Source organism: Rissa tridactyla, chromosome 1 (assembly GCF_028500815.1).
Source record: "Rissa tridactyla isolate bRisTri1 chromosome 1, bRisTri1.patW.cur.20221130, whole genome shotgun sequence".
Classification (NCBI taxonomy): Eukaryota; Metazoa; Chordata; class Aves; order Charadriiformes; family Laridae; genus Rissa; species Rissa tridactyla.
The window spans coordinates 61,688,782-61,716,097 of record NC_071466.1 but is presented as its reverse complement, the minus strand read 5'-3'; the positions used below and the strand labels follow the sequence as shown (position 1 = coordinate 61,716,097).

Sequence of the window (27,316 nt, the reverse complement as noted above, 5' to 3'; positions counted from 1 at the left end):
CTCCCAGGCTTTGCTCCTGCATTTGGCAACAGAACAAGCAGCTACTGTGCCACCAGCCAGCGAGAGACCCTCACTGAAAACAAATGCTTTAATGTTGTTTTCCAAGTGATTGGCAAGATTGCACGTTATTCAACAATATTGCTAATGAAATTCCTCATTGATGTTCCAGCTGTGCTTTACCATCGCTGGGGAAATCTTGACTTGGCAAAGAAGCACTATGAAGTCTCTCTGAAGCTCGATCCTATGGCACCCGGGACGAAGGAAAACTACAACCTCTTAAGAAGAAAACTGGAGCAATTGCAAAAGAAAGGCGGTGCCTGATATTTCTTTTCAGGTTGTCCGTGCATGCTGTTTACGATTAATGTTACATGGGTACTTCTGACCATGTAAAGGATTCGGTCATTATTTCTCAAAAACAGTAACACCACCAGCACCGCACACTTGAATGTCCAATTATGCCCTCCTACAGATCCTAACATTTCAGCTTGAGGGATCATTTTATTTTTACTATTGAACTGCTTTTAAAGTCCCTTAGAACGTTTTTATAGGTATACGAAAGCAGTGCAGATGGAATTTCACGGCTTTCACTTGTAATTTGATATCATCATCTGACTTTTTAGTAGCAGGATGAATATCAGAAGGCAGTTTTACTTCTGAAAGTGATTCTTTAAAAAGTGCAATTTCCTGTTTAAATCCTGATCTTTTTAAGTGTGAAGAATATCTGTCCACTTCAGTTTTATTACTGCCTTTTACTGACAGTCCTGCAGAGCCAGTGGAAGAATGGATTCTCTCCAGCACGTCAGTCTACTTGTGTTATTTGGGTTATGCCCTGGTTCCTGTTTCTGATTCCACTCTGTAAAGTGTTGGATTTGTACAGGAGTAAATGAGGACAAGGATTTGACCATAAACGTTTGTCAGACAGTGTACTGCTGAGGTATGCTTGAGTGGAGAAAATACTCTTCGATTAGACGGAGATTTTAGCTAGCAGCAAAGGGAAAAGAAGTGTTAGGCGAGAGAGGAGTCAGCTGGAGTTTCTGTTCTTGCAGGCAGCCTCATCTAGCGCAGACAACTTGGGCAACAAGTCAGAATTGCTTTAGCTCCTGCAGCAGGTCTGTGGTCTAAATACAGTATAGCATCTACAGGAGCCAATTCTTGTGTTCTCAGGCATTTCAGTCCTTTCTGGTTAAGGACATTACACCTTTCAGCTCCTATATTGTTGGTAAATAAGGAGAGAATTTCTGTGAGAAAGTAACTGGGCAGAGGAACTGACCTTGACTGTTGATGTATTAACTGGAAGGAACTCGGCTTCACCTTTGTCTCCCATGGCTCATGTGTTTGCTGAAGTGGCAGTTAAATAAGCACAGCTGTTAATGCATAAGCTGATCACATTGAGGTGGCATGATTCAGAGGTAGTATACATTGATACGATGTCACTTTTCAAACTGTGCTATGCTTTAATACACGTTTAAACTCTGCCTGTCCAGAGTTGTTTGTCTTGTGCTAATATTTACATTCCCGCTTCAGGAAGTAGTCACGTCTATTTATTTGTGGGGTTTTGTTTTGTTTTGTTTTTAAGATTGGAAGATTGCTATTGGATGCAAAAACTTTACCTCTCTTTTCATATTCCTTTATTCTTGCCGACCATCTCCCCCAGGCAGAAACTGATCAGTGCAGTATTTGCAACTTTCCTAATTTGTCTGATGATTTTTGCCTAGGAGGTTGTGTAATGTTCTCCATACACAAGTCATCTATGTGTGGAACCATTTAAAGTGTCAGGGGAATGCCTGCCCTAGGACAGGATGTCATGTGACCTTGCCATCTGACCACCGTGTAACCATTCTACATCTATACCATATTTTGAACCTACAATGGGCTGCTTTGACATTATAAATTTGCTTGGAAACGACAGTTGTTTCAAGAATCATGTGTGTCTACAGAGCACATTGCAATACTCAGAGCTACCAAAGCATCCTCTGACAAAGCTAGTTTGGGTACTACCAGTAGTGCAGCTACTGTAATGTAATAGTCTTGCCAGACTAACTGTAAATCTGGCCAGCAAGGCTGTGGCAGCGTGGTGCTGTCCGCGAATTTGGCTTTGAATTAATTAATATGCCTGCATTATATGGTATGTTGCCATACTGGTTTTAGTTGAGGTACCAGAGGCGTGCATTTGTGCTAGTGCAGTGCTCCTCTCCTGCAAATATAGCCTGTTTCTCAGCAGGGCTAATTAGTTCATATAGGGTACCAAGTTGATGCGATTGTTTCCATTTCTTTAGGTTTCTGGGACAAAATTTTCAGAAACTAGTTTCTGAATATATTTGCAGGATATAAACACGCTTTTTGATAAGTCTCTGTACTGCTCCATCAGAACGCTGCACCAGTATGGCTAGTCATCTTCTGGTAACCAGCATAGTTTAGTCACACCAACTTTTGTATCTAAAACATGCTGAAACAGATACACCCTTTACAATCAGCAACCTTTTAAGGCTTTCCAGACATAGCCTATTATTCATCAGATGCAGAGAACACTTAGCTACTTCAGTCACGAGGTATTAAAGAGTTGGGATCTGGCTGGATGAGCTAGTTTATAGGAGAAGATAAATGTGTTTAATATAACCAGGTCTTTTCTGTATATTTGGATTATGACATACCAAGTTTAAATTATTATTCTCATCATGAAGTTCAAATGTATAGTTTTGCCTGTTGCCTGGCATATTAGCTTTACAGAAATCCACTAGATCAATATTATGTAAGGGGTATTAATTCTCTCTAGGTCATTATAAACCAAAGTTGTTGTAGGAATTCCTCTGTGGAAGTTAGTTTGTCCTTCTACTCAAGAGTCTTAGATGGAAGAGACGTGCCAACAAATTGGATGTTTTGTTGGTATTTGGAAACGGTGTTTACTCTTCAATACAGACAACATAATTCCTCCTTGCTTAGTTTTCCGGCTACTTGTATATATTTTTGTGAGGGTTTATTTGTTTTATATCATTTTCAGTGCTACAGAAATTCATTGTGATTACTTGTATGATGGTAATAGGAAGGATACCCTTATGTCTGAGTGTAATGTTGAGGCAGAATAGGGTTCAAAATAAGCAACAAACAAGACTGCTTTTTTAATAAAAAATTCCTTAAGACTTTCAAGAATGCTAAATATTTTTTTACTTTATTTTCAGAAATATTTTGAGAGTGCAAATAATACAGTGAGTTTTATTAAAATGGTTATAATGTTAACTTTTTGCTTGTTTTTTCATACCTCATAATACCTGGAATAGTACAGAACACACAACCTGGAAGAGAGAAAGGTGAAGAAAAAGTGGTTTTGTACATAAATGTTGTTACAAACGTTGTCTGTCTTTCCAGCCTGGTGGATTTTTTTCCCCACGTTACATTTCCACCATTGCTAATTACAGAAGATTAAAGTTTCCTGCTTATCAGCTGGCCTGCTTGATTCTGTAGTGAAATTAAGAAACCCAGATACATTTTTTTCTTTCAAAGATTGATTGTTCAAATACAGTTCTGAGGAGAGAAATACAGAATGATTTCATGTACAGAATGGAGTCAGAAAAATATTCACAATGACTGCTATGGGTGACAGTCTTTTTTCATTAAAAACTTCCAAGGGAGTTCCCTAATTGTATGTTTCTCTCATGTTTAGACCAATGCCATGTACATGTATTTTCCTCTTAGGATTTAAACTTTAGAGATGTGGGTTGTGTGTGTGTTTATGAGCACTCAGAAATAAAAATCTTCAATACTTTTGAATGGTTTGTTAAAAATATTGGGCCTATTCACTGGGAACTCATTTCCTTCATATTTGAGATACCTGCATCTGTATAGTCACTGGGGAGAAAAACAAGGTAATCTGAAACATGATTCGTCTCCTAAAGAAAGCATCTTTAGGACATGAGGCATCATGTACTTGAAGCAGGTATTCCTCTTCACTAACTTCAAAGGGTAACTAAGGTGATCAGCTCATATATACGAAGAAAATCTCACTGCTGCTTTTAGTTGAAGTAATCCAGTCCCACCCGCCTCTCGTACATTATCTGCACCAAGAATATTAAAAGACTGGCATTGAAGCAAATTGGCAGGTACCTGCCTTGAGAGTCAGAGTGTTATAGTAGCTGGATGAGGGAATGGGATGAGACAAATTAAAAGAGCTTTGGTTTCTGCAGACAGTTAAATTTATACGGCTGATAAAGCATCTGAATGTCAAATCTCTGCCTACAGAAACAGAACATTCAGGCCCATTGTTAGCTTTTCTATGATCACAATAAATGGTAACAACTTCTTATTAAATTGACTCTTGCTGTCCTTCACTTTGTTTTAAAAGCAATCTAAAGCAACTGTAAATTTGCAAAGGTGAGATTTTTTTCATAAATTGAAGTTGCTGTTTCAAGCTGTAGCTGTTAGAATGTTAAACGTGATAGTATAGCCCGTTCCTATGTCGTGGGTTTTTTTTCAGTTTAAATATCTTTATATTTATTTGCTGGTTCCTGCTTGTGTTCGACATTTCATGTGAGCGTAGGTGCATTTACATACCTACCGTTACATGTAGGCTCCCGCGGGATTCTTGATTTGCCCTTTCACTGAATGGTGCTTCTTTCCACAGCTCTTGATATGTCTCTATCAAATACATGTTTATGAGGGCATGGTAAACTAGAAAAGACTAAAATCCGCTAGAAACAAAAGCAAGACCCCATGGTTGAATTTCAGTGACCTAAACGCCGAGGGTGCCAAACATCTGTCACGTACCACCATAAGCAGCAGGTGCCACCAGTAACAGATGCTTTAAACTGGGTGCTGGACCCACAATAACGTGAAGTGGTTGTACATAGGTGTAATGTTATAAGCGCGGCAGCTTGGAGCCTGTGCTTTAGGGGAAAAGGACCACATAGCCACTGGGAAGAAGAGGATGTGCCTGTAGCTGCACGGGCTGTTGAGCACCGGAGGACGGATTACCTGCACTGCGGTGTTCTGGCGTGGGTGTTCAGCAGCGATACATGTCAAGTGGTTCAGGGCTTTTTAAAAATAAGTATTTTTGTTAGGAAAAAAAAATCCCCACAGATACTGAAATTGGTAGCTCGTGATTGCTGAGTTGAACTGTTTTTTTAATGTAGTGTTAATCATGTAGATTGCCAATGGTGCGTTCCAATTTATTTTCAGCTGAGCAAGAATTAAATACATTTGTAGTGAAGCCATGTAATAAATCTGCATTTTGCTATCTTTTTGCATAGATTTTAATTGTGACAATGTTGTTTATTTGTGTAAAGTTTTTTATTCAGGGTTCTGCTAGAAGATAGGAAGAAAAATGTAATGGGCATGGTAGGCTGGTAGTGTGACAGAGGAAGATGTTCTTCCCCTTAGAGCAACAGTTCAAAATCCTGATTCTGCACAAGTGTATTGATGTTGAATGCAAATGTCTATAAAAAAAAAAACAAAACAGCACTTGAGAAAGTGATGGAATACCTGACTAATTAATTCAACCTCTGAAACAATAAACTATAGAAAGAAAAGCAGGACATACTGTCTCAAACTCTGAGCGATCTTACCCTGCTTTAGAGCTGGAATGGAATCATTGAATGCTCATTGTGTAAGAAAGGGAATAGTCTGTAACGGGTGTAACCCCACTTTAAACTGACCGACTGCTGGAGGAGGAAGGAACCGATGCCGGAACATCACTCACTGTCCCAGGAACTGGGCTGCAGAATGGTGTTCCCATGCTCCAGGCAAACCAGTACGGAATGCTTCAGCATCAAACAGAGCATTAAGGCATCGTAACTCCTTGTCCTCCTGACCACCTGTTTGTTTTCTTACGGTGATTTTACTGCGTGGAGCCTTAGGATGCTTTGCTAAAAAGCAGCCTGGTTCCCCGCGGAGCCAGCGTGAGGGGTGCCCGAGGAGGAGGTCAAGAGAAAGCCGCTCTCTTGGCCAAGTTTAAAAACTTCTGCTTTGTCAGGCTCAAAATCAACCTGTGGCTACAGCCAGCAGCCCTTCTGTAGAGTAGTCGATATATTTTAAAATAATACCGTGGTGGTTTTAAAAGTTCTCTATAAGCCACTTTTGCTGCCTGGGGCTGTGCTGCTGGATGCGGGTTGGTGATGGCTCCGGGGCCGCCAGTGCGGATCCTTCTGCCGTTGCCGGTTTTTGGGGCGGCCCTTCCCGGGGACCGCCGGGCGCTGTCCCACACCCCCAGCTACGGCTCTCGCAGCCGGCCCAGGCCGCCCGGCCCTCTGCCTCTCTCCGGGGCGGCCCGGGCCAACGACCCCGCTTCACCCCTTCACTCTACCCCCGCCTGCCCCGGCCAGCCCGCCGAGAGGCTCCGCCCCCGCCCGCCCCGCGGCCGGCCCCGCCCCGCCGCCTACTCCCTCGGGAGGCTCCCCGGGCCGGGCAGAAGGCGGCGGCGGCAGACGGCACCGGGAAGGCGCGGGAGGCACCGAGGGCACCGGCAGCGCTGGCGAGTGAGTGGCCGCCGCCTCCGCGGGGGGCGCGCGCGCTCGGTCCGGCGGGAGGCGGGGCAGGCCGGCCCTCCCTCCCTCCCTCCCTCCCTCCGCCGCCGCCACCAACGCCACGTGACGCGGTGTCTCCGTGCGCTTCGAGCGGACTGTGCCCTTCCGCGCGCGCCTCGGCGGCCGTTAGGCTGAGGCGTTGCCCCGGCGGGGAGAGGGGGGACAGAGGCGGCGGGTCCTGACGGGGTCTCTCCGCGGAGGGCGGCGGTGGCGGAGGAGGAGGAGGAGAGGTCCGGGGAGGGGGAGAAGGGGACAGCTGGCACCGGCGGAGAGCACCCCGGTTGAAGGTGGCGGAGGCGGGCTGGTAGGCCGCGGAGCCGGTGCGACGGGAGCTCCGCCGAGGAGCCCCGGAATCCCGTCCGCGGGGCTGAGGGCAGCCTCGCCGGGCGCCGCGCTGCCTCCTCCCCCCGGCGGCCGCGGTGCGCCAGCCCGGCAAGGTGGCAGCGGTGCGCCTCGGCGTGCCGGAAGCAGCCGGGCTGGTAGTAGCTGGCGCTCTGCCCCGGTAATAGCGGCTGGGTGAGGGAGAGACGTCCGAACGCCGAGCCGGGGACAGCGGTGGCGGGCCCCGGGCGCTGCACCTTGCGTTCGCCTGGTGGTCAGGGGGTCAGGGCATCCTCCAAACGATGGCGTCCATTGTGAGCCAGACACCCATTTTAGTAACTTAGCTTTACCTTGGAAGGGTTAATGACGTGTATTTGAAGAGGAAATAACTAGAAGGAGAACAGAAGACACTCCAGATACCATAGGTGAAGAAAAGCTGTGACAGTTGATACCTACATCCTTACCAGATAACACTTAATCGTTAATCTTTTTGTCTGCATTGCTTGGACTGTATTGTATTTTTTTCTGAACTTGGCAAACCTCCCAAGGATTTAATTTCACTATTTTTTTTTCATTTTCTGCTTTTTTTTTTCTGAATCCTTTTCCATTTTAGAGTTACATAAACCTTTTGCTTTTGAGTTAAGGTTCATTTAGCTGTATCTGTGTTAACTCCAGACAATTAACTTCCTCATTTTCTGCTTCAGGGCTTTTTAATTTGCTACTTCTGTAATTTTTTGCCATGCTTTGAAAATATCAAGGTAGTGACTTACATAGAGCTTAATGTACAGAGGCAGAACTATAAATATTTCCATGACCAAGTTTTTTCTTGTAGAACTCCGTGAAGAGTGGACTTGTTTTATACACTCTCTAGTTTAAGTAGGCAGTCAACCTGGAAAAGCAATTTCTTGACAATTAAAACTGTTCATGGTCTGGCATAGGCCACTAAGAGAGGCTTTAAATTTTGCTTATCTGAATGAAAAATGAGCATCTTTCCATCTTTCTTCTCCCCTCCACCTGAGAAAAGCCTTAAAAACCTACAGTTTGTCTGTAAAGTGTCTGTATCCTCAACTAGCACTCATCTCCTGCCCCTGCTTCATCATAGCTGTCAAAGTCATGAAAACTAACATGTCTTTTTACCTAAGTGTATGACAGCATTCTATTGCCATTGGTAAGTAAAAGCTAAACAACAGATGTCTCTCTTACTGGCTGTCTCAAAACCTGAATTATCAAGGGTGTTAAGTATTTAAAAAAAAAAAAAGTGGACTTCCTATACGTTCCTAGTGTTTTAAAATCTGCACCCTATTGCTGACAAGTATTAACTACTCAACATGCGTGTCGGACTTCATTTTGCTTGGGTTCTTGCTGCCTGTTTGCTCCTCGCTTTCCAAATTACAGTGGTGTTCTGCATCACCTTTACAAGCAAGTTTCTTTGAGCTTGTTCATGAGTTTGTTTTGAGACCACTGGAATATTAACCAAAGCAACGCTCGGTCACAAAAGAGAATGGGTCACGTCGATATCTGTCGTGTCATCAGCTCCTTATAAATTTTCTTTTGATGACTTCTTTATATGTATGATCAGAGTTTTTTGCTGATCATTTTCTCCTATCTGTTCAGGGCAGAGATGTTGTTTTGAATGCTTCACTTACTGCAGTGTCTGCTTTTTATCCTTTAGAAAGGATCATCGTGTCAGTTCATGCTTTCCTTAGCTGATTTTTGACGTGGAAAGCTAGGTGCCACCAGAGAATACCGAGCACAAACCAGGCCTGGTTTTGCCCCAGATGTCCTGCTGTCTCTCCCACCCACTGTTCCGCTGAGCGCAGCCTCTTCGCTTGAAAAAGTGTTGTCTAGCACTGGCTTTAGCCCTGCTCTGGCGGGGAGACTGGGCTAGGTGACCTTCAAAGGTCCCTTCCAACCAAGTCTGACTCTGTCTATACATTTTCGTGACTCCCAATAGTAACCCAACTATTTGTTTCAAAAGAAGTTTCCTCTTGAAAACGACTCTCGTCTGACTGCTAATGTAACTGAGATTTTTGCCTGTTCTGCTTCTGTTGTGCATATGATTGCGTTTGTTCTTCCCTGGGAGCTTTTTGGAAGCGAGGTTTCGTGGCTGCCTGATCTGCGTTTTGAATTTGTGAGTGTAAGTTACAGGCACAAAGCTGCAGTCCTAAGGGTGTCATGAAATGAAATAAGAGAATAATAAATTCCAGAGGTATGTGGTGGCATTTGCCTTCTGCTACTAGCTCCTTTTACTCTCTGATGGATTAGCCAAACTTTTTTTTTTGTATAGTCATAAGTAGCATTAATAGTTACTGTTTGTAGAAAAAAATACATTTCATGTCACTGTAGTTTTTGTCGTCTCTCTTTTGGGAGCAATGTACTTCTTTTTTCTCCCCTCCCCCCCCCCCCCCCCCGTTCCCACTCAAGTCTTGTATGTTATCCGTGCTCTAAAACCGTATGCTCTTTGAACTTGAACCTGGTCAAATAATTTTCACAACTCTCTTGATTTAAGTAGAATTGAATATGAAACTTGCACGACTTTTTACGTGACATGAACTGCTTAGGCAGAGAACACATGCCATGATAGGGTGCGTTTTCTATATGAACTGATGCTACCTTCCTTTTTCCCATCTTTCAAAATATTTTTTTGCAGCATTCTGACAGAGAGGGTAAGTATTACATAGATAATTTAATAAGAGTCAGGGGAAATGTATGGATGTAGTCATGTCATTGAGTTTGCAAATGTAATACCTTTTTCATTCTGTCTCTCTAAAGAGTGTGCTTAATACCTTTTTTCATCAAAATCAGAACTATTCAAGCAATAGTAAATCCCTGTTCTTAAATCAAAATCTGTAGCTCTTTAGAATTTTATGCTCTTTTTCGCTCCAGAAGGTTAATTACATTTTGTGAACCAGCTCTCTTTTCCTCACTTCCAAAAACCATTTAACACTAAAGGAGGACAGACTACACCAGGATAATATAACGTTCTATTGATTTACCATTACAGTGATTTTTAAGAATGCCCTTTACATTACAATTTTTGGCTGTTGTCATTTCTTTCAGTGCGTCAGCTATTTGCTCTTAACATCTTGAGAAAACATGTTGAATATCACTGACACTCCTGATTTCTCTGTCTTACAAGACACCTCTTTTCCTTTGGAATTACCCATATGGCCACCTCTTTCTGCAGTGTTTTGATGGTAATTGCTCGTGTCCCTTACTAACAGCCAGAGTTACCATCATATTGCTGATGTTCTGATAGAATTTCTTGGCCCCGTAGAATTGCTTTTTTCTCATCCCTTCCCTGAAGCATTGCCTTTTTGCAGGGCTGTGTGTTGCCACTGTAACTGTGAGGGAGATCATCCCACCTGTGCTGGGCTTCAGCTGGGAGAGAATATCTCTATTAGGACAATACTGCAATTTTAAATGTACGTGCTATCAAATAATACCAGAGTAATTACAAGTCTGTTTCTCTTTTTATCTTCTTTCCCATCACTCACTTTGTCTAGCCTGATACAGTCCCGCGACTTTTATCATAGTATAATTCAGGTTGGAAGGGACCTCAGGATTCTCTAGTCCAACCTCCTTATTCAAAGCAAGGTCACCTGTGTGGGCAGACTAGGCTGTTCAGGGCTTTATCCGATACATCTTGAAAACCCACAGGGATAGAGACTACACAACCCCTCTGGTGAGCTTGCTTCAATGTTTGCATCACAAAAACCCTGTTGCTTGAATCAAGTCGAATCCTCTCTTGTTTTGATTTATACCTGTTGTTTCTCCAACTCCCACATGCACCACTGTGAAGCGCGTAGCTGCATCTTCTGGATAACCTTCTCATGGGAATACTGATACTGGGTGACTCCAAAGCCATCTCTTCTCAAGTGGAACAAGTTCCTGAGCTGCTTTTCACAGAGCAAGTGCTCCCGCCCCGCGGCAATCTGAACTCTGCAGTTTATCAGTATCTTCCTTGTACTGGGGGGCCTGAAACTGGGGTTTATTGTAAGTGTGGTCTAATGAGTGTCAAGTCAAGAGAGATCATCACTTCCCTCAATCTGCTGGTTGTGCTCCCATTAATATAGTGCAGGGTGCTCGCAGCCTTTGCTGCTTTTTTTGTTCAGCAAGGCGTGTTCATGAGCCTTAAGGTAAGGATGGGTAAGGCAAGTCATTGAGGTGTCAGAGGAAACGTGGATCCCAGCAAGCAGCATCTTGACTGCTGTACTGCCGTTTTGGCTGAGTTCTGGCTCTCCAACAACAGTCAGGGTTTTAGCTTTCCTATTAGGGAAGAAGGAGACACAGATGTTCATTTTCCATCACAGGTCTAAAATTCTCATTCTTTACTTATTTTCCGCAAGTCCCAGGAATATGTGTTGGCATTATGTTACTTTCTGGTAACAGTATCATGGACAATTTGAATAGGGTTTTGGAATGGTAGTATAAAAGACTTCTCTTTTCTCTAAAGTATTTTTTGCTTCTGTAGTTTTTATCTCTCCTTATCCTGTGTGTCAACCTGTACCTCTGCTGCAGCCTTCTGCATCACAGGGACTGAAAGTTGTCTACATATCTAGTGAAATTTGTCATTTAATGCGTTTTGCCTTCTGATAGGCAAACCATTTTCTGTACAGGACTTCAAATAATTAAGGTTTTGTTGTCTCTACTGACACACAGTACTGATAAGAATTGTGGCTTTGGACCTCACTACTGCCCCTCTCTTCAGTCTGCTGCTTTAGATAACAGACTTGCATTTGAAATGTAAGTTTCATTTGTAGTTGTGGCAAGAGTTTCAGCTCACATCTCTTTACATCAACTGGTGAAGCCTGAATGAGCAGCCTAGATTCCGAACTTCAGGAAATTAAAGATAAGTGAGGTGAATACTACCCCCTAGTTCATAAGAAATTATTAATAGCATTCTTTCTGAATTCTTTTACATTGAACCCAAGTGTTTGTTGTTTAATTGCATATTAAATAGGCTACAGTATGGACACTGAATTTTAGCACTAAAATAAGTATGTAATTTTGTCTATGGTTTCTACCCACTGTAGCTTGTATAAATAACAGTTTTGTTGTTGCCTGGATCTCAGAATGTGTGAATTTCTCTAGAAATCAAAGGAAACAGGTTAGATTACTTCCCATCAGGAGAGGCACAGTCCACATACACAGTAATACTGAAAGCTAGCAGGAAAATAGAAATAAACCAATTTTCTTCAAAGCATTGCTGAGAAAAATGATATTGGAAGTGAGACTGTAACTAGTGAGTGAGAAATGAGGGTCTTATTTTGATTTTGTGTTAGAAGAACGGTGATTGTGGTAGTTTTGAATGACATTTAGACCTAGTGATGAACAAGGGATTCATGTTGTGATATGAGAGTAAGGCATGACAGAATTTCATTATCTAATAGCTTCATTAGAAGAAATTATGGGTTGGTTTAATGTAGAGAGAAATGGTAGGTAGAATCACAGAATGGTTCGGGTTGGAAGGGACCTTAAAGATCACCTAGTTCCAACCCCCCTGCCATGGGCAGGGACACTTCACACTAGATCAGGTTGCTCAGAGCCCCATCCAGCCTGGCCTTAAAAACTTCCAGGGATGGCGCTTCCACCACCTCTCTGGGCAACCTGTTCCAGTGTCTCACCACCCCCATGGTGAAGAACTTCTTCCTAACGTCCAGTCTGAATCGTCCCATCTCTAGTTTTAATCCATTCCCTCTAGTCCTACCATTACCCAACATCCTAAAAAGTCCCTCACCAGCTTTCTTGTAGGCCCATTTAAGATACTGGTAGACCACTATAAGGTCTCCTTGGAGCTGCCTTTTCTCCAGACTGAACAACCCCAACTCTCTCAGTCTGTCCTCATAGGAGAGGTGCTCTGGCCCTCTGATCATCCTCGTGGCCCTTCTCTGGACACGTTCCAGCATGTCCATATCTCTCTTGTAGTAGGGGCTCCAGAGCTGGATGTAGTACTCCAGGTGGGGTCTCACGAGAGTGGAGTAGAGGGGGAGAATCACCTCCCTTGACCTGCTGGCCACGCTTCTCCTGATGCAGCCCAGGATACAATTGGCTTTCTGGGCTGAGGTAGATAGGCCAAAGTGCATCAAGGGCCCCGCTTGAAGTTGTAATCCTATTGTCTTTAACTAATTTTCTTTTTATTTTTTAAATTAACTCTTTAATTCTTTTGTTAGCTTTGCCTTTTTTAAGCTAATTTAACTAATTGCATGACCTGCAATTCACTGAGGGTGCTAGAATAAAACGTTTCAGATTCTGGTAGCACATCGCATGTGCTTCAAGCTTGAAAAGAAGCGTTTAAGGCTGTTTAATTGTTGATTTAACACCTATAGTTGCAATTCCTAAACTAGAAGTTACAAAATAATTGGTATCACAAGAAAGCAAACATGCAGGCTCAAGTGGTTTGCAAGTCCAGAAGTGCCATTGGAAGATGTTGCCAAGTAAAGTAACTGGTTCTGTGTCAGCATCTTTACAGGCTTCCAGTGAAGGGATATTGGCCCCTTCTTTGGGACCTCCGTAATTGTAGCTTGTAAGACAGCGTGTCGTTGCTCTTCCCCATGCAGCCCATCTCCATGCTGCTAGGCACCAGCCTTCCCTTTGTCCTTGTGTGTGATTCCTGCCTTCCGTTTGTGACAACATTCTTTTGGCGTCTGTTTCTTATCTATTTTCCTGTGCTCGAGGGGTTGTGGGACTGTACACTGGCAATATGTGGAATGAGTGCCGGAATATGCTCTCTTGTATGGATTTACCCAACCCAGCTCACCTGGACCAAGATGACGTTGTTCGACAGTAAGGCAACAGGTCTTGTCAGTGTTTCAGTCTGTGGAAAAATGGGAATCCTTCATGGGGTTTGTGGAAAAGCTCATGGAAAAGGAAGAGAAATGTTAGGAGGCTAGAGAAGGGGATTAGTAACATAAGCATCCATAATAACAAATTGAAGAGAAAATTACTGGATTCAGCTTTTTTTTTATCATTGAGGTTGGATTTAAGCTTGCAATAGGACTTATTTAGAGATGAACTATTACCAGAATATGTGGGTGGAAAAATTGGAGGCAACCGAAGAAAAGAGTTTTAAGCAATAGCAGTTGGGTACAGATGATCAGATGAGGGATGAAAAAAAATATAAATTACTTGCCGTGGTTGTCAACTGATATGTGATGGTCTTGGATTTATAGATAGCAGTAGAAGAAGGATATAGGCATTAGGTTTCTTTATTCTGCAGACTGCATGCCTGCACAGGTGCTCAAGAGAGATTGTGGCTTGAAGAACAATTTAAGCCCAAACTCATTCTGGGCAAAGGAGGAACTCTAAAGAGGGTGTGGCAACCCCACAGAGATTAGAAAAGCGAGGGGAAGAGATTACTAGAGATTACTAGGTGGAAAATGTAATCTTGGAGTGAATGTGTCTGCATTTAAATATGTTGAAGAGTGTATATCAATTGCTATTGATTTTCTTTGAGGCTGTATTCTGGTGAAGCCATCAAAAGTTAAATTTTCTGTAGAATGAGTAAGTAAGAATCTGAGCTCAGTGTTGCATAGTATTTTCACTGAAAGGACATGGAGTACAGCACGTGTATGGAGTGTGGCAGCGTGTACTTTGAGGCAGTGCTTTAAAACTACATCACTTTGCACGATGCTAAGTACTGCTTTGTCTTGTGTTGCCTGTGAGGTGTGGAGATACTATTTGATAAGTAGTACTTTGGGATGTGGGCATGGGAGAATTAAATAAATTAAATTTGGATGGAATTGCACAGAGCTAAGCCTGCACTATATTAGGAAAAATGTATAAATAACTAAGAAACTATATGAATGGGAGAAGTATTTTGACACAATTTATGGAGTGGAGCCCCAGGCTTAATTTTGCCTTAGCTGAAAATTATGTAGGGAATAAATCCCAGCAGGGCACTTATCATACACATACACGTTTCACACATCAAACCACTAACCTGCTCCGCGGCTGCAGTGCTTGCTGTGATGTAGTTCAAATGTACCAGCTATGAAAACTTTCAGAATGTGAATCCAGCCACTGGCCAAATCTTACTGAAGCTTTCTGAAGCTCATTTCAAACATGAAAAGTAACACAAAGTTATATGCTTATGAACTTTGTCTAGTTAGGAAGGGTGTCTTTGGGGAAGGTGATACGAAGGTCTCAGAAAGAAGAATCTCCACCTTCTGTGGACTCTGTAGATAGAGACCTGTTCTCTTAACTCTTATCTCTAACAGTAGTCAAACTCAAGAGAGAATGAGCATAAAAGAAAATCAACCTTTAAGAAATTTAAATTATGTTTTAGGTTAATGATTTCTTTCTTTTGATTAAACTGTCCTAAGGCAGTGGGCCTTATTTCATGATTGTTGTTCCAGACGTAATAGATTTCTCAGTAATGTGATTATTTATGTAGTTATGTGAAGCTTCAGGAAACCTGCTTAACAGAAGCAAAACATCTTGGAGAAGACAAACAGGTGCAGTAAAGAGAGAAAAGAGGTTGTTAGTGTTTTTTCGTCTTTCTAGTATGGGGCTTCTTAATGAGATATACTGGCTGGCTGTTTTTTCCTCTCCCTTCTATTCTTGTTTATATTTACCTTTATTTATCTCGTCGAAATACCAAGAAATTTAGGTCAAAATATATCTGGATCCATCTGCTCATCTAGTCTGTTCTTTTACTGCTGGTAGTTATGATATGTTTTAATTAAGTATGCTTAATGACAGTTTACTACACTAATGGGTGGCATCAAGTATCTTTGATTTTGTACATGATGAGCTTACTAATGCAGAGATTTTTTTTTTCCTAATTTCTATATATAAAACCAATGATTTAATTTCTTAATTTGTCAAATTATAGTCTGCCTCCTTCATCTGTAACTTTGATTTCATTGTTGTTTTAGGTGAAAACTCAACTAGGCTCTATGTTTATTCATTGGCTTGGTGATCCATTCAAGTTTTGGATCTTGTTATTTATAGTTACTCTCCTGATACAGGAACTTTGTGCTCTAAATCTTATGACAGACTTAAAAAATTATAAAGTCCATGACTGACCTTTCAATTCTACGTTCATTAAATATGTTTTTATTTTGGTTTTTGTTGTTGACCATTAATGTTGGTGGTGTAACCTGATTTTAAACAGGAGTCTGCAGAGTGGTGCAGCAAACGCATGACCTGGTAGGTAAGATACTAGAAGGAAGGCGCGGATGATAATTCCCTTTAGCATAATTTGTCTTTCGTGACCCTGCCAAATCAGGTAATTTGGTTTCACATCAGACAGGTCAAAAATGAATCTATTGCACTAATTTTTGAGATTATAAATGGGATGGATTATTTCTTTGATGCTCCCCCCACCCCTCTCTGGTTCTCTGTTCCAGCCCCCTAAGCCCATCAGCCCAACTATGTTATCAACTGGATTTTTGCTGTAGGTAGTAGTGATCCTTTGGGAGTGTGTTTAGGGAAAAGTGTTAGGAAGTATTTTCAGTGACAGTGGAGCAGACAGTCCAAGATTAATGATTTTTATCTCTTAGCAGGAATAAACTCCCCAATAGTCTTGTTCTTTTGTGATCTGTAAAAACTCTGCAGTGTTAACAGCATGCACAAAGGCAGTATTTACTCAAACACCTCTTCTTGGATCCCAGCTCTGATTATTTCTGTGCTGTGAGCAGAGCTGCTGTGAATGTAACTTGCATATCATGTTGTCTGAGCTACCACAATATAATCGCTTACTTAACTGTCTTTCTAAGAAACACGTATCAGCTTACATTATTCTTTTTGGTAAGACCTATGGCTTTGCTCTGGATTACACCCATACGCATGTGTAGCGATTTACCTGTGAATCTCCAGTGAGATCACATATGCTGAAAACAGTTTGTGAACAAATTTGTGTACAAGATTGTTTCCTGTATGTCTAGAAAAATAGTGATAATCTTGTCTATGGTTGCCACATCAACAACTTGGAGAAAAACCGCATGAGGGTATAGATTTTCAATTATACTGAATTACAGTGATTTCTCTCACCAGCTTGCTATGAATACAACAAATACAATAAAGCATATTTCTGTAAACAAAATATAATTTATATTTTTAAAATATCTAATAAATAGTTATTTCAGAACTTCTTGCGATTAAAATGTCGCGTGTCTGTGATCTGAAAACAGGGTTTGAGAAGAAAAATAGACAAAATGGAGAGACGGCTTGTTTTTTAGATTTGGATTTCTAGCAGCTTTTACGTACAGTAGGTAAAAGGGGATGGCTGCCTTGCAAACCCTGAAGGTCACAAACCTGTGTAGCTTTCTACCCGAGAAGCGGAAGCTTCAGAGAGGGCATGGTAACAGTGAGCTGTGCAGCTGTTCTGGGGCTGTGGTGGTGCAGTCCTGGGTCATTTTCACACTTTGCATTCTTTCAGTGATTTTTATCGGCCAGAGATGTACAGCTGGCCTGGCACTGCTCTGCCTTTGAGCCAGACATACCTCCTGTGAGCCAGGTCCAGCCAAAGCCAGCTTCGCGACTAACAGCAGTCTTTGACTGTGCCATCTCCTAGAAAGTAGAAAAATTAGATTCATTAGACCCGCGTGTCTCAGGAGCATTTGTTCTTTTTTGGCCTTTTGAGGCTGGATCACAGTGCAGAAAGCAATGTAAAATTTGTGGGGTCAGGGAGCATTCAGTGTAGTACCTCAGGATTATATCTCTGAATGTATTTGGGAGGCACTATGTGGAGCAGGAATGGGTGGGAATACAACATTTCATTCTCTCTTTTCAGAGTTACTGATATTTGGGGGAAAGGCCTCCAAAATCAAGTAATTGCATAATGTACCATCTGTAAACAGGCAGGGAATGGGATCTAAAAATCTCTTCTTGAGGTAGCGGGAATCTACTGATTGGACAACAGAATCAGTCTAGCAGTCTCCATGAGTCTAGTATTACTTTCCATGCATAGCATGTGACTCAAACTGCCTTTTATTTTTAGCTTTTAAAGGAGAACTAAGATATTGTCTCATCCAGTTCCTTGGCAAAAGGCAAGTTTGGCAGTAGTGGTGTTGTTTCTGATACAGATTTGACTGATTTGCTGTTGAGGATAGTCAGTAGTGGAGGATTCCCAGCCTTCCTGGATGGTCTATGCTCTTCCTAAGCATTGTGCTTACTGGTAGATCGTTAGTCTTTCCTAATGTCCATCTTTGGAATTGAAGCTCCTTGGGTCTTCTGTCCAAGTAGATGTGGAAAGAAGCTTACTGCCCCTCTTTTTCTATTACAGTATGCTTTCATATACTTAAAAGCATGACCCTATTTTCTCTAAAATAAGTTGTCACAGTCCAGGCTCTTGTTTTTCCTCAATAGATTGTGTTTTCCTGACTTATGATTGCTCTCTCTCTTCTTTCTGGTCACTTGATCGCATTTCTCTAAGAGTACACTGCTCAAAGCTGGACATACTACTCAATTCGTGACCAGAGCAGAGCAGGAGGTTACATTCATGTGTCTTACTAATGATGCACTTGCTTGTATGTAAACATTAGGCTGTTTTTTTCCAAGAGTACCACGTTGTTGACTCGTGTTGAGTTCACGGTCATGATAACTGCCAAATCTCTTTCTGCAGAACTGCTGTCAGGCTAATCTTTACCCAGATATTGTTTATGCGTTGATTATTCCTGGCTAATCTTAGAACACTGCACTGGCTTTACTTGAACAGCTGCTGCAGAGTAGCAATTGTGCAGGGGCTTGCAGTTGTGTCAATAGCCTTGTGTGCAGCCTTTTTACATTGTGGCATTTCCTGCATCTTTCACATCATTGAGTATTTTCATTACCAGTATTTCCCTGCTACTGGAACAAATATAAGAAATTTTGGGCATATGTGCAGTTTGAGATGAACCTCTGATAAATATTACAGTCTTTCTAAACAGTGGCTGGTGGTTTTTTTTTCCTACTAATTACCAACAGTTCTTGTTAAATGATGTTTTTCTAGCTTGCTTGTGGGAATATCATGTGTCAAAAGTTCTACCAAGGTCAAAATAAATAACTAGCATAGATCAAAATAAATGATTGCTTTTCAGCATCCGCACATTTTACCAGCTGTAGAGGTAGGAAACTACCTCTGTCTGTGGTGTAAATCTTAGTTATTATTACTAGAAGGTCTGCATCCCTTCTTTCTTCCATAGAAACTGACACTGGAAATAATGGGTGTCTCCATCCAGGTGGTGTCTCCTAGGTCTGTCTTGGCAGTCTTTTTCTGCTCAGCCTCTCCTGCTGAGCGCAGGTCGGGCAGGAGATGTCTGGCCGCTCTGCTGAGCGGCTCTAGGCAAACCTTTTTGACCTGTGTATTACTTTACCAGTTATACTTCTGCTCCTGTTCATGTCAAGTTTAAGCACATTCAGTGACCACTGAATGCTTGTATCTTTTGGGAGAAAGCAGGAGAAAGGGGTCCTTTAAGACCTGCAGGTTTGTTTTTTTTTATTTTTCCCTTTTAAAAAGGGATGAGGAGCTAGGGAGTCTTAAAATAATTGACACTGTTTTACAGAAAACTTCGGGTGTTTGTTTTATTTTTTGTTTTGTTTTTTTTCTTTTTGTTTTGAAATGCTGAAGAAGCTAGCGAGATCAAGGGGCATTGTTATACTAAATAAATCATGGGTGTAAAACCTGTCTAACTCTGTTAGCCCACCAGACTTAGATAGTCTTTTTAAAAAATTATTTGTTAATGCTAACATCTGTTTAAATCAAGCAATTGCAGAAAAGCTCCTTTTTATTAATGAATCAGCATCCCTCTTCTCAGGCTTCAGCTTTATTTCTGCTTTCCATTACTTTTTTTTTTTCTTTATATGGGGCTTTGTTACTTTATAGCAGTATTTGTGTCACTTGTCTATCTTCCTTTTAGGTGATCTTCTATCATCAAAAAGCTAGCCCCACAAATCAGTTGAGAGCTACTAAGTGCCTTGGTGGAGCATAGGGATCTCCGCCAAACATTGTCTGCGGATCCTAGATATATGTTCACCTTAAAATACACACTGTGCTAGTGTTAGCCTTTTTCTTCTAGCTTTAAAATCCACAATGGCTGGACTAAAACCTGAAAACCCCATACCTATAGAAGTCTCTATATCGTACTGAAAAAATATTGAAAGACAACATGACTTTTGGAAAGTCTGCTGTAGAAAACTCACGTGTAATAAGTGGAAGGGAAGTGTCTGTCTGAATGTTTTTGCAAATATCTTGACCACATCTTCCTCTGTTTTACGATACAGAACTTTCTTCCAAAATAGAATCAAAAGGTTCTGAAGTCTCTAAAGTATTGCATTCATATGTTATAATACAGTATTTTCAATCTTCCTTGTATAACAAGCTCACGACTCTTCTTTCAAAAGTTAGGATTCTTTCACTAATTTATTTGAAAAGCTATATTTAAAAAAAAAAAACCATCATACAACTTAAATCTTACACCAATTGATCTACCTGCCTGCCACAATTCTGTTTGGGTTTTGAAATAAGCATCAAAAACTGAGAAGGCTTTTATTCTCTTCTGCCCATTATCTGAAGTTTAAAGGAAATAAATACATGTACTCCCTCATTATTTTAACGAAATATAGGGTCACCAATTCTGACTCTCTCTGCATTTTCCATGAATTTGTCAATTTTTTACCAGCTTTGTCTTGCTGACAGAGTGAAAGGAAGGAGAGACTGAGACTAATTAAATCTTCTTTGATACTTTATTTTTTTATTTGGTATCTTGGAGATCTGAGGGGCTCCAAACAATAATCAATCAAAATCACTCCCCTCTGTCTATTCTCCATGGAACCATCATAATAACCAATTAATACAGCCCTAGACTAGACAGAAAATTAGCGAGTACAAAAATTGATTGCAATTACCTAAATTCTGGTGTAGCAGAAGTTACCAGTTAAAGCCTTTTTGCAAAACAGGTGAAGGATTTACCTTGCCCAAAATATGGGGATACAGCAGAATTTTCACTTTGCTTCTGGCCTTTTCTGACCTTGACTAAGGCACAAAGGCTTTTAGACACCTTGAGTTTCATTTTTAAAATGACCTGTCATGGTCAGTTAACTGATAATGTATCAATTAACCACAAAAGTCGTCTACGTGCATCGTTTCCCATAATCTTCTACGGTTCCACTCCTTTTGGAAGTAATACTGCCCTAAAATCAAAGCACAGACTACTGCAGAGCATTTTAGAAATATACGGCGTTATTCTGGTGACACCAGGTGTTGAAAGTAAAAAATGTAATGCAGTATGTATTCAGAAGCATGCCTTTATTAATCGATAGTTATTGTGAAGTAAACGGGGAACTGGTGAGGGCTTGTCATTTGACAATAATTTGAGTTATCTGTTTTAAAAGAAATGTTCACATGTTGAAAATCGTGATTTGTTCATCATCTCTGTTTTTAAGCCATATCAAAAAGACAAAATTAAGTTCTTGTATGGTTTTTCTTCTTCCTGTGTCTTAAGTAATGCGCTGTTTCTTGATTTACATCTAGTGTAACTCTAATTATATTATTTAATTTTTCTTTAGTTAATCAGCATCAGTAAGTGATTATTTGCTTAAAGAATACAGAAGAAAAATTAACTGAGACTTCCAAATGTCCCTAGATACTGTCTGCCAAATCTGGGAGAAATGGTGTTCAGAATAATAACATATTCCTGTATTTGGGGATTGGGAGTTGCCAGAGACTGCTGTACTACATGATATTTGGGTGGGGGGAGTGGCATTGGGATGGCAGCAATTGATTTGTTCAAGATCTGAAATGTAACTCCTACTGCCAAGTTGGACTAAACAGTTATTTAATATTGTTTTGTGCATTTTGAACGTTCTATGGATAATATTTATCTTTAAAATTTTCAGTTAACATCATCTTAAGTCCAAAAATATGATATTTGGTTAACCTGTAAAATCATCCCTTCTTTTTTCAGCTTTCTATTGTGAATGTGTGATGTGAGAGTGTACAAGTGTTCACCCAGAACCACCTCTTGAAACTCCCAGGCCGTAGTTCCTATGAGCCAAGACCTTTCACTGGAAGCAGTCTGTTTTTAAAAGCATCATCAGGGACATCTCCCACTAGACCAGGTTACCCAAAGCCCCATCCAACCTGGCCTTGAAGACTTCCAGGGATGGGGCAGCCACAACTTCTCTAAGCATCCTGTTCCAGTGTCTCACCAACCTCAAAGTAAAGAATTTCTTCTTAATATCTAATCTAAATCTCCCCTCTTTCAGTTTAAAACCGTTACCCCTTGTCCTGTCGCTACACTCGCTGATAAAGAGTCCCTCCCCAGCTCTCCTGTAGGCCCCCTTTAGGTACTGGAAGGCTGCTACAAGATGTCCATGGAGCCTTCTCTTCTCCAGGCTGAACAACTCCAGCCCTCTCAGCTTGTCCTTATAGGAGAAATGCTCCAGCCCTCCAGTCATCTTTGTGGCCCTCCTCTGGGCCTGCTCCAACAGGTCCATGTCCTACTTATGTTGGGGGCCCTGGAGCTGGACACACGGTACTCCAGGTGGGGTATCATCAGAGCGCAATAGCGGGGCAGAATCACCCCCCCTTGACCTGCTGGCCAGAATTCTTTTGATGCAGCCCAGGATAGGATTGGCTTCCTGGGATTTGAGTGCATGTTGCTGGCTCATGCTGAGTTTATATGAAATTCAGCAAGAACAAGTGCTGCACTCCCTACTATGATGGGGTAATCCTGGTTGTATGTATAAACTGGGGGCCAAGAGGCTGGAGAGCATCCCCACAGAAAAGATTTGGGGGGTTGGGTTGATGTCAAGTTGACTATGAGTCAATACTGTGCCCTGGCAGCGAAAAGGGCCAACCGTGTCCTGGGGTGCATCAAGCACAGCATTGCTACCTGGTTGAGGGAGGTGATTGTCCCACCGTACACCGCACTGGTGTGGCCCCACCTCGAGTACTGTATGCAGTTTTGGCACCTCAATACAACAAGGACATCACAGTATTAGAGTGTCTCCAGAGGAGGGTGACCAAGATGGTGAAAGGCTTCAAGGGCAAGACTTAACGAGGAGCAGCTGAAATAATTTGGTTTGTTCAGCTTGGAGAAGAGAAGGCTGAGAAGTGACCTCATCACAGTCTACAACTTCCTCAAGGGTGGCAGTGGAGGGGTAGGTGCTGATCTCGTCTCTCTAGTGACCAGCAACTGGACAGGAGGAAACTTAATGAAGTTGTGTCAGGGGAAGTTCAAATTGGACATTAGGAAAAGGTTCTTCACTGAGATGGTGGCCAGTCACTGGAACAGGCTCCCCAGAGAACTGGTCATGGCACCAAGCCTGTCACAGCATCTGGACAACGCTCTTAGTCATATGGTTTAGTTTATGGTAGTCCTGCAAGGAGCAGGGAGTTGGACTTGACGATCCTTATAGGTCCCTTCAAACTTGAGATATTCTATGATTCCTTTGTTGCCTTCAAGTGATGAGTCCCCAGAAGTTCTCTTCAGTGGTCCCTAAGCATATATTTCTGCACTTTGTGTCATTAAAAGCCATCCTATTTCAATTACACAGTTTATAAGCTATCTGATATGTCTGTAGCATGAACCAGTCCTCCTTGACATGCATCATGCACAGCTGTGGTAGGCGCACAACCACTTGCTGTAGTAAGGCCACCAATAAATAAAATAACATTGATTCCTGAGGAATATAACCAGTAACTTCTGTCTGTGCTTATTACTGCTTATTTTAATATAATCCATTGTAACCTTCCCTTAACTGATTCCTTATTCGCATACAGTTCTTTCCTATTACTTGGTCTGGGGGTATTTTTACTGCATTTTAAATAAAGTATTTTACTCGCCTCCAAGTCCAGGAGATTATCCTTGTTGAAGGAGGTTGTTTTAATAACATTAGTCTGGCTTTTTCGCATTCAGAACCACATTGCATATTATTCCCCTTCTCATTTACTTCCAGTACTTGATTCTGTTCTTCTTCCTTTATCAAGTTAGTAACAGGAATTCCATCTCAAAGGTCACTGGAAAGAGGCTGCACAGCATGTATAAAGCTATTTTCAGTTGTATAAATATTTTATTTGTAAATAATTGTCTCATATAAATGTCTGTATAATTCAGATTAATATTATATAATGTTTTCTTATTACAGCCAGACCTCTGGCTTAAGATGGCTTTCATTAAGGCATCCTTCAAGGGATTCTGGATGCTGCCAAGGAGACATTCAATTAGAGTAAATTCTACATGCCATCGTAAAACTAAAATAGCTTTTTTTTGCAATTGAGAATGTATATCTAAGTAGAGATATGGAATTGCTTCCATCAGTATTTCTTGTGAGCCTCGTGTGGCTCCAGGAGAAGATTTAAGGGCTTGCATAGTTGGTTTTCCTTGGTCTGCGGTAAATACAGACCCGTGTTAAATTTTGCATCAGGCTACAGATCCTGTTTCTGCATCAGAGACCAAACCACTCCTTACCTGAAAGTAAATGTTTCATTCAACACATCCTTACGAGACACAAACAAACAAATTGTGAATTTCTTGTCTTCTTGCTTATCTCTGACTCTACCAGGCAGGAGGATATTTGAGATTCTGGTCAGTGTGTCTTCTGGATCTGAAAGCAATTACTCCAGTGCCTTGCTGAGTGACATTTCAGGCTTTTTGGGATGCCCCCGGAATATGTTTTTTTTTTCTTCTGTGTAGACAATAGCAGGCTGGTAAATGTATTTACTTTGAGATAAGGATGCTTTACCAGTTGATGAAGAAGTATGTTTCAAATTTCATTGCAAAACTTTGCAAGTCTTTCTTGGAGAACAAAAATCAAGACCAGGACAGTTGAAATAACTCATTAGTTTTCTTCTCATGACGATCTGTGACTTTTTATCTTTTCTATAGTAAACTCAGTATGAATTTCTAAACAGAAGTGATATGCCTCAGTGGGACTGAAGTAATTCTATACATCTGTTCATGGTTCTTTGTAGTTTTGGTTTGGTGTTCTGTTTGGTTTCTTTTTTCTTACCTTTTATTATATTAGAAAATGGTGGAAGAGATTTGTTGCTGAGATATGGATTGGGTTTTTATTTTTGACTTGCATTGCACTGCAAGCTAGAATTCACTTTTTAAAAAAAAAAAGTCTTTTTATTAAAAATAAAACTACCTGCATAGCTTATCGAAGTAAGACTTGCAAACACATTTAACTAATTAGGCAAATAAAATAACTGCAGTTGATGAATTTGAATAAATAGACTCACGGAATCATTTAGGTTGGAAAAGACCTTTCAGATCATCGAGTCCAACCATTAACCTAAACATTACCAAGTCCACCACTAAATCATGTCCCTAAGCACCGTGCCTGCACATCTTTTAAATACCTCCAGGGATGGTGACTCAGCCACTTCCCTGGGCAGCCTGTTGAGCTGATTTGTTTTGTTACCACTATGTCACATGTTAAATATTATGCTTTTCCACAAATTTGATTCATAGGACTGAAAGGGTGGTACAAGCCTCCCTTCTTTAATTAAAAAAAAAAAAAAAAAAAAAAAGAACAACCCCCTCCTCCAAAACATAATCAGTTTCTTAGCTTTAAAAAAAATTGACCTGAAAAAATTAAATGAAGTGGAAGGAGAATATTTCTGTGTGTCACAGAAAGAAGATACATTGAAATTTTTTCATCTTTTCACATTTTCCACTGTTTGTCCAATGGCAATGGCTGTCTCCAGACCAGTGGTTTGACTTGCTTCAGAGCTGTAGCTGCAAACCAGTGATTCTACAGTTCTCCTAAATTGTTATATGAATGCTCCACCACTTCTTTTTCTTTTTTTTTTTTTTTTTTGGCACCTTCCAAATGTCAAGAAGGGTCTCTTCTTACTCCTTCTTCCACTGATACCTAGTGGCATAGATACACTAACATAAATGCTTAAATGCTTTTTTATTTGTATCTTCTATGAGTATAGATATACCTTATTATCCACTACTCCTTCTGAGCCTCACAAAATTTGTATGGCCCTGCTTCTGAGCAAACCTGGAGGCCATTGCCCCACGCTGTCTGTACCCTTCCTGGTTGAATATTTAAAATACTGTTTGCATTTAAATCTGGTGGTTCCTCCAGAACAGCTGGTTTTAATCTTCCTCTCTCCTTTTCCATGGGCCACTAGCATTTCACAAGCAAAGCACGGCTCTGTGTAGAAAATCCTTGTGTGTATATGTGGATGCTCTAAATGTGTATAAATTACCTTTCCTTGGGCCTTAAAAGCAGGCTGTAGTTCCCCAAGGCATCGCAGGCTGAAAAAAAAACAGTCTGGTGGGGTTTTCCAATGCTGCATTTCTGCCAGGTTGGTCAACGGTTTGTGTTTCAGTAGCTGGTCCACACTGGGGTAGGTCAGTGGCTTCTGGAGACAAAATAGTGCAGTGTTAATGTGATGCCGTTCCCAGACTTATACCTGGATTTTCTGCTTGGCTCATTGAGAGGAGCGGATCTTGTTCCCCGAACATCTGCATTTTCATTTGGTTTTCAGGGAAGTTTGAGGAGCGCCGTGTTGCCGTGACCCCTCTGCAGGGTGCTACGGAGCTCTGGCACTTTAGCTCGTCCCGGTGAGCTATCCTGCTGCTGCCTGCGGAGCCACTGACCAGGGCAGCCTCCTGCCAGTCCATCAGGACGGCTGGCTACCATCTTTCCTGTCCGGTCTTACGGTGAGGACTGAGAAGCACCACCAGGTCTCACCTGGGCAGAGTCCATCTCACCAGCAGCCCCGGGCTGTGGCACCTCCATGCCAGCTGGAGCACGGGCATAAGATGGCCTCCAGAGCCATGGGCTCCTGCCAGTGGGAGGCTGCTGTCGCTGAATGATGGGGATTTATTTGCCATCTCCTTTGCAGGCTCAGTCGCACTCCTGAGGGACGAGGGGCCGGTGCTGTGCCATGACCTGGACACCGCTCCCCTCCTCACAGAGCAGCGTTGTGCAGCCATTCCCCCGAGTCCCTTGTGGAAAGGCACCTCACGCTCTGGCCCAGACCTCATCTTTTCTCCCTTCCCCTTCTCTCTCTCTCACCATCTTTTCAGTGTAGGGAAAAACATGTTCCCATGCCTAGGTACTCAAAAGCGTTCGCCGTGTTTCGCAGGCTGGGATGCTCTCCTCGGTCCAAAAACTGACCGCTCCGGGTATTGGCATGTAAATCAGTGTGCCGACCCTGCGGGGAGCCCGGCCAAGCGGCGGCTCTGTCCTCGCCTTCAGGATGTCAGTGGTTTGAAAGCCGGGGCTGTGCTCTGCATGTCAATGGCGGAAACCACTTCAAATTCAGGGTAGCGTCCCAAAGGGTACCGGCAGCGGGGCTGGCATCGCAGGGCTGCCCTATCAAAAGTTGTTTTCTACTTTTTTCCCTGTAACGGCGATCTGGCGTTTAAACTTAATGCTGCATTTTGGGGGTGTTTTTTTTTTCCTCCTTTTGCGTAGATACAACAGTTTAAGCGCCTGTACTAAAGGTGCAAAGACGAGACAATTCTATGTATGTCATTTAAATTAATTGTCGTGTATTTGAAATAGCATCATAAGGAACCCACCATGCTGAG

At 41.8% G+C, this 27,316-nt stretch overlaps 2 protein-coding genes across 2 annotated transcripts in view; both read left to right on the top strand.

Moving 5' to 3' along the window:
- Positions 1 to 5,786, top strand: part of TMTC4 (transmembrane O-mannosyltransferase targeting cadherins 4) — a 59,067-nt gene extending 53,281 nt beyond the window's left edge. Inside the window, exon 18 of the mRNA XM_054182054.1 lies at positions 170 to 5,786. Coding sequence (XP_054038029.1) covers positions 170 to 321 — 152 coding nt within the window. The 3' untranslated portion in view covers positions 322 to 5,786. The remainder of the gene's footprint in view (positions 1 to 169) is intronic.
- A 566-nt stretch (positions 5,787 to 6,352) lies between these two features.
- Positions 6,353 to 27,316, top strand: part of GGACT (gamma-glutamylamine cyclotransferase) — a 30,105-nt gene continuing 9,141 nt past the window's right edge. The window contains exon 1 of the mRNA XM_054188013.1: positions 6,353 to 6,464. The gene's annotated coding sequence lies outside the window, so the exon portion shown is untranslated. The remainder of the gene's footprint in view (positions 6,465 to 27,316) is intronic.